Genomic DNA, 12,334 nt, shown 5'->3' with positions numbered 1-12,334 from the left:
GAGAAATGCAGCACACAATATTTTACAGAAAAATCTGAAATAAAGAAAAAAACCAAACAACCCCACATGTTTTTGCAGTGGATATTTTCATTTTGTGATAGGAGAAGATGGACTAAAGCAGATGGGACAATACCAAGTACTGGCTGTATTATGCAATGATCCTCATGACAGGTAGAGGAGACCATAAATTGAATGATCCTAATATGCATCATCACCTGCCATGCTTGGAATGAAGGTTTATGCTGGTATCTATTAGCTATCTATCTAAAACCATGCACTCCCTGCTTTCCTTCTGTCCTCCTGCTTTCAGTTTGTCCCAGTAGCCAGAAATGGCCAGGCAACTTCAGAGAATCACATTACAGGCTATACAATGCACTATTGCTCACTGCCATGTATGCTAACTGGCTCCATTTTACTTTATTTAACAATCCCTTCAGCCCCTTTGAAATAAGGGCAGGATATGCTCTGCACAGGCCTAGATGCTGAGAGGAGAAATGAATGTGTTCTTCCTTGGTCATCTCCAGTGTCAGTATTAGCAGCAAACCAGCTCTGGCTGTTCACAGCCATCTGTGACTCTCCATCCAAGGCAGCCACAGTTATTTTGTTGTTGCAACTTCCTTTACCAGGGTCCTAGCAATACAGTGCAATAAAGTGAGCTGAAAAGTGAAGAGGGAGTTGGGCACCTGACAGTGCACAGAGAACATCCATGACAGGCCTGGGACTCACTGCAGGGCACAGTGCGTGACTCTCACTGCAATGGCAAATACCCAGAGGAAGAGGGAAAAATGGGTTGAGGACCTGTAGTCATGGGCTGCATCACATTTGTGGTTTGAGTGAAGCATGGTGTTAGTTGCCATTCTTTCAAACCTGTCAGAGGTATCTTGAATGGAAGGTGTTGATTATTTCCAAATATCTGCTAGCTAGTTAGCTGGAATTACCCTTTAATGCCTGTCAGCATGCAAGAACTATCTGATTAAAGAGAAGATTTATTTTGCTCATAATGCCTTTTGCCTTCAGTGAAGGGTAAGCAAACGCTTAAGCTATTTCCTGAAAAAGATTGCTGTCCTGAAGTGGAACCAAAACAACTGAATGTTGCAAGAGGGAACTGAGAAACTTTGTGGTCTTCTTCTATTTTTCTGCTTTTTTAGTTTATTCTGCTTTCAATATCTATCAAATCCTGTAGAGATCTGCTGGATTCATGGGAGGATGTATTACCAATTAATGATCTTCTTTTTTGGAAGGGAGATTTGTTAGCAGGAAATTCTTGCAGCTCTCAGATGATCACCAGCTCTTCAAATGCATTTTGTAATCTAATTATACAGGATAACCAAAAATGCTGGTCTCTCCAAAGAATAATTTTCACTAAGAACAAAAGTGTATTCTTCAGCTGATATGGGAATCTTTGGGCTGATTCCTCTCCTAAAATATACAGGGAAAAAGGTTCATGTAGCTGAGGTGCTGACAGTTTGAGGTTCTTGGATAATGTGATTTCAGATGACATGTCAGACCTAAAATTTCTATTTATCACAGAATTTTCATCCACTTTATCCAGTTACATTAAAAATTGCTAAATAATATTATAAATCAAGGGGGTTGATAGAACATATTTCTTCTCCTAATTTTTATTTTTCTATTTTCTGTATTCAGTATAGTTGGTTGCACTGTGATGGAATTGTTTTTATTTCAGCTTTGATGCTTTAAGTTTTCAGTTCTACCATGCCTGCCCTTAGCTTTCTATAGTCAGGCAGTTGGTGCTGCTGCAGGCTTCTATAAAAACAGGAAAAGTTTATAAGAATGAAATATTTTAGGGTCTGTCAAGTTTTGGGTTGATCACATGATAAACAAAAATGTGATTTTTAATTAATCTAGCTAGTGCTTCCAGACATGCTGTTCTTCATAGCATCAAGCTGTGCTTGACATATCTTTTACTCAATAGGGTTTTGCTGAAATCTTTTGTTGGCTAATCCATGTGAGATGTGCTCAGCTTTTCTATAAGAATTCAACAAAGTTCCACTGTAAACTTTTCTCCCTATTCATCTGTGACTAGAAAGCATATGTGAGCTGAAGAATATGTTGGTGGCCAGCTTTATATTACAAGAATGGTATTAATATTTTAACATTCTGGAGAAGAAAGCAGATATTAATGTCACCCAAAGGCATTACTAAAATTGCTCTCTTTTTGGATTTCAAGATTACCATCTGTGTAGCATCAGAAACAGATGTTCTTTTCACCAGAAAAATGTATGTGAAAGCAAGGACAATATTCTTGTATGGGCTATTGAATGTAAAGGCTGTTATAGACATAATGGAAGAACAGATAGCAAAGAAGACAATGTGTTTTGTTGTAAGGGAATTTAAAGAAACTATTATTCTCCCAGCAAAACCAGAAGCTTCAGTGGCAGAGATTTTCTCGAATGGATTAATTGATAAAGTGGTCCCATTTTATGAAAAACAAGTTTTTTCAGAATTTTAAATTTCACCGTTTTCTTGCTTTCTGTTTGTTTGGTTTTGCCTTAATTCATAAAATTCTCATAAAATTTCTGTGCTTTTTAAGTTAAATGAAAATTTCTGGAGGAATAGGTCCTAAAAATGGATGAGTATAAAATTGAAGACATCTTTCAGAGTGCTTCAGAGATTGTTTATTCTTATAACTCTGTTAAATTGTATGATAATATGTAACACCTTTCAGTAATTTGATTTTTTTTGTCAGCTTTGTGCAGTGATATCTTTGATGAACAGATTCTTTTCCCTCTCTTCTCTTTTCAGCATGAATCTATTAATGCAGCAAACATTTTTAAACCCTTGTACCCCCTCCTAATGCTTTCCCAGGTTACAGAATGGCCCGTAGGAAACCAGGGTTTGCTGTATGACCGCAACTGGATGGTTGTAAACCAGAATGGAGTCTGCATGACTCAGAAGCAGGAGCCAAGGTTGTGTCTTGTGAGCCCCTCAATTGATCTGAAGCAAAAAATTATGGTCATTCAGGCAGAAGGTTAGTAAACAATATCCTTTCCTTCCCTTCTTTATTGGTGTCAGATTTCTAGGCAGGGACACCTGCATGCTCCCACCAAACTACTGAATGCTGTGCATCCTTACTTGTGACTTTAGGGACAAGTTCTGTGCCAGCTGTGGGCAATGAAGCCCTTGGGGGGGCTTCCTAACTTATTGTTGGGCAGGCACAGAGTAGACAGTGACTCCCTATGTGCAATCATAAAGTGAATGCTCCAGGATGGAGAAAGGAACAGATAGAAGTGGAAATTTACTGACTAGTGTCTCTCCACAGCATGAAGTCCCACAGCCTGAAGGGATTGTTATTGCTGCAAAGGTAAAGGAATAGAAGTCTTAACATTAAACACCTTGGACAAAAACATTCCCATTTTGTATCTCTCTTCGTCCTTCCATCTGTGTGATTAGAGGGGTAAAGTCTTCAGTGGAAATTAGTGAATAAAATAAGGACCAGAATTAAAATAAGGACATGAAATAAAATAAGGACCAGACATTATTTAACTCAATTAAATACTTGCACTAGCAGGCAAGTATTTTATGATGTTTGAGCTTCCTGGGAATTATCAAAATCCTTTTTATTCACTGCTGAGGGGAAAAAAATGAAAAAATATGTAAAGTGTTACAGAAAGGCCTTTACTACTCAGGGGTGAAAATTATTTACTTTCATAACAGTGCCATTGCCACTGAACACTGGAACAAGTTTGAATTCCACAGAAGTCATTACTAATGCTGAGTTTGCATGTGTCTGAATAATGTTCGTCATTTCTCTGGGGTCCCACATTTACTCAGCCCATGTCTTAACCCCTAATAATACACGTGCCCACATTTTCAGCAGCTAGAGCAAAACAAGGGAACCTGTCTTCAGATTTTTCACCCTTTTTTAGAAATCCATATGAGTGGATCTGTAACCACAGTCTCCTTTCTGTGTATACATTAGAGTTGCTGTCATCTCCAACTGTCTGAGCACCCTCCATAGAACTAAGTCTGACTTGTTGATTCTTTTTGTCTGAAATAGGTTTCTCAAATGTACATTTTGATACTTCAACTAATTATCTATTTGCTATTTTCTGTTTCCAATCCCAAACACAAACTAGTCTCTTCTTAGGGATTCCAGACTTGCTCACTGACACATACACTGCTGCTTTCGTCTCTTTCCTCTGTACTATTTCCTTGAAAATCTATCATGAATTCATTTCAATTCTACATGGAGCACTTTGCACCTCAAATTTCTATAGTAGAGTTGCACAGACAGCCTTCTCCCACAACTTTTAAATTATCAAGTGCTTCAGAACTAATTATTTCTAGAGATTTATTTCCTTACCATCTCACTTCCTTTCTGACCATTTTGAGCCTGTTCTTCATTTTTTTTCCTTGCTAGCACTCTTTCAGACAAGTGCCTACCCATTAGTATGTTCACCTGTCAATAACACCTGTCAGTAAGACCTGTCATACTTCAGGGAGTCAGGAAGAAGTTTCCCCAGACAAAAATGACAGTCAAGGCACCCATTTCACACTGAGATTTACAATCTCTTGCCACAGTTAGTGCCAGGGTGAAATTTGCCTTTAAATTCTACATTTTACTGTGTGTCTTTTTTGGAATTTTCACTGTCATATGCCTTTCCTTCCTATGAAAGTGAGAACCATTTCCCCACAGAAGTGATTGTCCAAGTCCATCGATCATTTTTCTACCCAAAAGTAATTGATCAGTCTGCTCTAATGGCAATGTCATTGCCATTTATTTACAAGCCTGCTTTGGTACAGCCAGTGTGTAAGAATGGAGTCATTTTATTCTTTGTATAATGACTCTAGCTACCAAAGTCCTAGCCCATGAGGTGATCTGGGGCCTCTTTTTTAGTAGTCCTGCTGGTTTTTAGTCTCATGATGGTCTTGCAACCTGTGGCATTTTTTAAAATTCTTGACAGTGAGATAATGGGAGTCTTTTTCTTGGGGAGTCTATTCCAGAGCTTACTGCTCCTAAGATGGCACAATGATGGGAGCACACACAAACCAGCAGGATAAGGCTGAGCACATAAATCTGTAGGAAGTTGTTCCAATATTTATTATGTTTTCTTTCTTCTTACCTGCAGTCTAAATCCATTATTTGTTTGTTGGTGTTAAATTTTTAATCTTTATCTTTTATCCCTTCACAAACATGGGTCAGTGTTATGTCTTCCACTTAAATAATTTCATGGCAGACAAATTTAATTTAATAAATTGACTCTTTCCTCACAAATCCCACACTAATCCCTGCTGCTTTTGTCACCACACCTCCAGCCTGTCTGTAGTTGGTTGCAAACATAGGGCCTGAAGCTGAATGCTGCCTGTGAGCAGAGATCCATGTGGTGGGGAGCAGCGGAACTCTCTTGAGTCAGGCTGGTTGTTCTGAAGCTCAGCAGTGACCCTTGTGATGGGGAGCAGTGGAACTCTCTTGAGTCAGGCTGGTTGTTCTGAAGCTCAGCAGTGACCCTTGTGATGGGGAGCAGTGGAACTCGCTTGAGCCAGGCTGGTTGTTCTGAAGCTCAGCAGTGACCCTTGTGATGGGGAGCAGTGGAACTCTCTTGAGCCAGGCTGGTTGTTCTGAAGCTCAGAACCTTGGCTGCCTGTGTCAGTGGCCAATGCTATTTCAGATCTGTAGCTCTTGGCCTGGTGACTGACAGCCGCCTCCAGGTCTCCTTCTGCTCCACTCCTTCATCCACACGGAAGGCCACCCACCTGAACTGCCTTTACTCAGCCACAGCCACATGCATCTTTCCTAGCTGAGCTTTGTTCCCTCCATCTCTCCTCCCCCTGCCCTCACAGTTCCTGTGCTGAGTTTCTCTGTTCTTTCCATTTCTGCCATGCCCTTGCTTCGGTGACTGTGCAAGCCCAGCGCTGCAGGTGACGGTGACAGCGCAGTCCGGCGGCTGCTTCGCTTCTGCCAGGAGCCCTACCCGCGGTGCTTTCCCTGCCAGCTCCGCTGCTATCCGCGCTTTTCCCGCTGGGAGCGCAGCCTGTGGCTCGCACCTCCGCCCAGGGCGTGCTTTGCTGGCTGGAGGCGCCTCTCTCCAAAAGAGAGAGCCTAAGGCGAGCATGCTGCTGGAATAGGGCCTCTGGTAAGTGCCTGAAGCCGAGGAGCGGATCCCGCGTGGATGGGGTACGCAGCGGTTTTTAGGAGCGTTTTGCTGTTACACTGTTAGGTTATGGTGAACACTTTATCTGTGCCACTTTTAAAACATAATGAGTCTGTTCTCTCTTCCCCTCCAGGCACACGTGTTCCTCTCCCTCTAGAACTTTTCATTAGTGGAAAATTTGTTTATGGCTATTTTATTTCAATGTGGCTTAATATTCTCTGTCTTCTCTGTCCAAGAAAAATTTGTCAGCATGATTTAGTGTGACTGTAACTACTTCAACACCTATTGCTGAATTGTCTGTTTGCTGAGACACCCTTTCAGTGTTGTTCTTTAACCCCTGCATGTTGGGTGTCTCTGTAGCCCCAGCTGTGCATGGGCAGAACTTGCTGTCTGACCAACCCAGCTGTGCAATCGTGCCACCCATCCACTGTGGGTAGCAAGGATGGCAGAGTGGGACTCTACACAAGCCCAAAGCTGCCTGAAGGCTTAGGATCTTTGCCTGGCATGCCTGCAAAATTAGTTGGCTTGCATGGCAGCTGGGGAGCTCCAGGTGTTTCCCGGATCTCTGACGAAGGGGTTAAGTGAGAGTAGAGGGAGAGGAAAGGCTTGTGCGTGCTCTCGTGCTCTCTCACTGGCTGTACTTTTCTTCCTCAGAGGGAGTGAGATTTTAATTTTGAGAAACTCCATTTATTAATTTTGTCAGAATTATTTTCTTAGGCAATGAGGTTGTTAACAGGCATTCCCTATTTTGTTTACTGTTCAGAGTGTAACAAAGCCTTGCTATCACAGAACCCAGTTTGAGAAAATCAGTGTACCTAACTCTAAATCAGACTTCGTGGAGAGAAAGAATTTCATGTGTCTTGAATGAAATTATTAGAGGTTTGGCTCCCAGTAACTGAAAGGTGGGCAGGAGCAAGTGCCTTCATTTCCAGAAACCCTATTACTGGAGTGAGAATCAAGGGAAATCTCTGTGTCCTCTTCCATCAAATACGTGGGAGCACAGATTACATCGCACTTGTTCCTGACCTACACAAATGTGTAGCCAAACAGAATTCAGCTGAGAATACATTTCTGGAAAAGACTTATTTCTCTCTTTCCATTTTAGCTAACAATCAGCATTACTCTGGCAAGTTGAGCATTAGTTTGTCACTGCACAGTGGGAGAAATTCTGAGTGTCGAGGAAGCACCTTAAAATATTGGAGTAGAAAGATGCTGGCAAAACTGAGCAGCTAATTGCACTTTATGGAGTTTATTGTGCCTTCAAATAGTCATGTGTTACTGCCAATAAAAATAATGGGAATTAAGTACATACACTGATGAAAGAATATACATGAATGGTTTATATTTCAGTCTATTGAAATAACAGATCTCTAATTTTCCTCATTGATTGAAAATAGGAGCTATAACGATAAGATTTTTTTATATTAATACTGTGAGCACATCTGTGAATTTTATTATCAAGCAAATTACCATGGAGAATGACAGCTTTTGCACTTTAGTGACTGGCAATATTCTACTTTATTTTTTTTGCCTTAAAGACAGAATAAAATTGTAATTAACAATGTTTAACTGACCTAAACATCACTGTAAAATGCGTACTGTTCAATAAAAATGTGATACACTTGCTGGTGTATAAAAGCCTTTTTAAAGCCCTGAAATTCTATTTTAAGAAATTTTGTGAGTATGCCTTTCTTAGGAAGTATTTGAAAGATGTAAGAGTTAAGAGTGCTGCAGGATGAAATATTTCAAACTCGTCTTTTCCAGAAGGAATGATTCTAATGTTTAATTGTTTCAAAGCCCAAGAGTTCTAGTTGATAAGATAATAACATTGGCTTTTTTTCAGGTTGTTACAGGGTAGTTCAAAGCATTTTTTACATGTATTATTTTCTTAAGTGAACCCAATTTTTCCCCCTCTGTCTTCACTTACGACATACACTAACATAATTAACCAAAGAAGAGATAGACCACTTTCTATTTTGTAAAACATGCATGAAACAGAGTTGATAGTGGTGTTACAATGAATCTGATCTACGTTTTATTACTCTTCAGAAGAAAATAAGCCAACTTGATTTCACCGTATCACAGAGCTGGTAGAGCATGATTTTTTTTTTGTTTGTTTTACAATATTGTATAATATCAAAATATGTAGTTACAATTCTGGGAAATGGGGGCGTAGTCAAAGTTTTGGTTAATATGTGTTGCAGTGTAATGGAAAAGCTGGATTCATTGCAGTCACACAGTAAAACACTTTGTTCTTCATTTAACATTATTGTTTTCAATTAACAGAAAGAAAAGTAGAACAGCTTTTCTTTTTGGTTCTAGCAAACTACAGTACTCTTTCCATATCTTTGACTCATTCTGTTTAAGATGAGAAAAATGTGGGAGAAGTTAAAATAGATCATTACCATGGAATCCTCAGCTGGTTTAAACTTGGAGATGAATAGATGGAAATAATTGTCTCATTTGCAGTTTTCCATACATTTTGTCTTGTCTTTAAATTATCGTAGTTTTGTCTCACAGAATATTTCTTTTTTTAAACAGACTGTGCCTCTTTTATTTCTTCCCCCCTCCTCCATCTTTCATCTTTCAGATCACTCAGTCCTTCTACTCCAACATGATAGTGTTTAACATCATCTCCTGACTTGTCAGAGGAACCATCATTTCAACAGAAACCGTGACTGAGGCCATAATTCTGTGCCGGTTTTGTTGCCTGAGATAAACAGAGAAGGAAATTACTCAAAGCTGAAATTGTTTATTTTTTAAATATGCTTTGAGTACCAAGGTCATCTGCAGCCTTTGCACTTTGTTTTATCATTTGGAGCCACCTGCCGGCAGAGAATATAATTCTAGCAAAAAGAAAAAAGATTTTTTAATTTGCTGTTAGTGAAGCTGCTGTGACTGTGCAAAGGAGCAAAAATAGGAACTTTTTTCATGATCCTGTCATTCTTCATAATTTTTTTATTTAAATATGACTTTCTGTCTTCCCACCTAGGCATGGACCCAATATCTGTGCCACTAGAAGATAATACTGGAAAAGAGGTTGTGATCTGTGAGAGGAAAGTCTGTTCACACAGGTAAGGGAGAGCAGAGAGGTACTGAAGCTGAAAATCACTGTAGTGGCACTCAGGATGTGAACAGATGTACACACAGACTGAAGTCCTTGAAAAAATGGTAGAAAGCAATGAATGATTAGTGGACCAGGAGAGTGGTCCAATTTAAATAAGTAAGTTAGGATGCCCAACATGTCTGATAGAAAACAGTAAAAAATTTTAAAACATGAAAAAGGGAGAGGAAGGACAGTACAGTAAACTGACTTTGCCCTCACTTTAATGAGTGAGATCTTTTTATTTACTTGCTCCAAGCATGAGAAAAGGAGGTGTTCCCAGTTACCTCTCAGAAGGACTTGAATTCAGTTCCCACATTTAATAGTGATGATGTTAGCAGCTTTGCCCATTTCATACTGCACGGATTTAAAATTGCTAGAACCTTCTAAAGTTATAAACAGCTTTCCATATTTACAACCCTTTGTAATTTTGTTTTGACCACCCATGTTGTTCAGTGTCCCCTTAACAATCTTGACTGCAGGTATGTAAGTTAAATAACATTAATTCCAATCAGGAGACATACCACTTTAGTGAATATAACATTAGGAATAAAATTATTTCCTATCCATAAACTTAAGTGTTTATTCATCATATTTTCTAAGAACTTCCTGCAGTCTCATTAAGTTTTCTGAGTGGCAGTGTATCAAGTGCCTTCCTAAAGTACATTTGCATTATCTACTATGTTTCTTTTCAATGAGTCTCTTGGTAAATCCAACTAAAAGAGCCACTTAAAGATTTATGTCCTCCTTTCACCAAGGTATACTAATTTTTTGTAGCCCTCTACATTTGCTTCTCTGAGTAACACATAAACAAACCAGCAGAAGACCTGGCAATTTCCCCATGGAGCCATGCAGAAAATTATCTTCTCCTTCTTTTCTACTACCTATTCAGATGATAAAGAGGATCTTTTCCTCAGAAGTGTATTTTTCCCAGGTAGTAGAACCCACCCAAGAGTCATTTGTTTTAACCATCTGTCCCACTTCCCTTAGTATTGACTCATCCCTAGCCTCCCCATGGAAAGCCCATCTATTACAGGCTATAAAACAGCCTGAGTTATCTTTCTCTCTGTGTGCATAAAATTTGTTGCCATACTGTTTATTGTAGCTTCTCTTTCATGTAACTGACTGTGTCATTTTTATTGTATCAAATTGGAAGTTTTCATGGGAAACTTTCTTAGAGTTCTGTGAAGGAAGGAAAGAACAGAATGAACAAGAAAGCGGTTGTGAAAGCAAATTGCAAGGAGTGGACTGTGACTAGCAAATAAACAAGACAAGAAGTAAAGCAGGATGAGTGAACAACATTGATGAGCCTCTGAAACTGCTCAGAGACCCAATAGCCATTTATGCCAGTTTCCAGTGTTTCAGCAGAGGAGCCTCCAGGGCCAAAAATAATGAGAAAAACAGTGCTTTGCAAGAGGACAGGAGGTGATTTGTGGTCAGGGGTCTTTTCTGCAACATGTTTAAGGTGAGCAGTGGAGCCAAAAGTCTTTGTTAAAAGGCTTTTTTTCGAAAGAAATGCCTAGTGAATGTATTTTCTATTTATTAGTTCTGTGCTCTGATGCTGTTATTTCATCCAGTTCTGTTGGCTTACTCTGAATTTAGACTGAGATAACTGAGAAAAGTACATGATGTAGAATCTGCAAGCAGTCATGTGAGGAAGTTTAATTTCGCAGCAGCCGCGGAAGTTTAATGAGCCCAAATTTCCCTTCTGAAGCAATTCATCAGCGTTAGCCTTCATCCCAGCAGGGGCTGCTCACATCAGAGGGACCTGGCTTTCTGGTACAATGTCTACCAGTGACATAAATGATGAAAGTAGAAGCAATGTTGATAGGATTGATGCTGAAGAAGACTCTAAATGCTCAAGGTTGCTGCTCTACTGAAATAAGGAGGGACACAACCTCCTCTTTGACAGGCTGCAATATCAAAGAGATCAAGGCAAGTGTAGCAGTAGTAGAAGACAAAGGTGTAGTTAAGAACAAGGTGAACTGAGCCTGTTGTATTATATCCCATGGGATCAATATTCAGACTTCATCTGTCCTTGTTTCTTGTTCTGTAAATTACCCTGCTAGAGGGACCAGTTGTAATGCACTGAAGCTAAATGACATAATAGAAAGATGAGTGGGAAACTCAAGGCAAACAGCAAGTGAAATCAGAGAGAAATAGGCTCTCCTTTATAAATTGCCTGACATGTGCCAAATGAAATGTAATGCTGACAGATGTAAAGTTATACTCCACAAAAATAAACACAAGCAGAAAACAAGTAGGATTGAGCTACAACAGAATGACTTTGAATAAGACCTTGAAGAGATGATGGTACTTGCTCAGAAAATGACAATAAGGGAAAGCAATTTGAAAACACTTGTTTTGGAATACAAAAACTACACAGTGACATTTGATGAAATACGAAGCATGGTGTGAGTCTCCAACTCAGCCACTGTGACTCAAAACAATAAGTGTATAAAGAGAGGGCAAAACTTTCTTCCTGATTTATACAGTATTAATTTCCAACAGGCTGCCAGAGGCAATTGGCTCAAGAGAGATTTTAAACACCCCTAGAACCTCTGTGAAGGTGGAAAAAATATTGGAGGAATTTGTTTCACCTGCACTGTTATCATGGAAGATTCATGTGTTCTCATTAACAGCCTTCTTCCTAACACAGTTGAGACTGTGAAATCTCATGTGGACACTCACCTTTTGGCCTCCTTCTTGACACAGTGCCTGCATCTCATACTCATACCAGAACACCATTTCAGTTCTAGGGCATCACTGGGTAGATGCAACTCTGGTTGACATCTGTCCACTCTGAGTGGGGAGAGGGATGCAGAGCTGCACCATAATTCAAAATTCAGAATAAGCACTGAAGAGATACCAGACCATGCAGGATTATAAAATCTCCTTAGTTTCACTTCTGCTGGCTTTGTACCTGTGAAATTCAGTTGAACACAACAGAGCAGTTTGTAAAGCCAAGCCAATTTCCTCTCAGTCCTGAGTTTAGCACCTTTTGCTGTGAGTAGCTGTTTTCTTGTTTCACAAAGCAGATGGTTTCCACACAGATCAACTTCTTAGGCTGGATAGGACATCAGGGTGAGAATAGGAACACAACTACTTCACTTTA

At 39.6% G+C, this 12,334-nt stretch overlaps 1 protein-coding gene across 1 annotated transcript in view; it reads left to right on the top strand.

The window, feature by feature from the left end:
- Window positions 1-12,334, top strand: part of MOCOS (molybdenum cofactor sulfurase) — a 206,045-nt gene that overhangs the window by 178,200 nt on the left and 15,511 nt on the right. Inside the window, exons 9-10 of the mRNA XM_066545896.1 lie at window positions 2,830-2,992; window positions 9,109-9,190. Of these exons, the coding sequence (XP_066401993.1) occupies window positions 2,830-2,992; window positions 9,109-9,190 (245 nt within the window). The remainder of the gene's footprint in view (window positions 1-2,829; window positions 2,993-9,108; window positions 9,191-12,334) is intronic.

The sequence above is a fragment of the Molothrus aeneus genome, chromosome 1 (genome assembly GCF_037042795.1).
Source record: "Molothrus aeneus isolate 106 chromosome 1, BPBGC_Maene_1.0, whole genome shotgun sequence".
Lineage (NCBI taxonomy): Eukaryota > Metazoa > Chordata > Aves > Passeriformes > Icteridae > Molothrus > Molothrus aeneus.
Note: the sequence above shows the minus strand (reverse complement) of the source record. Positions and strands in the feature narration are given on the sequence as shown.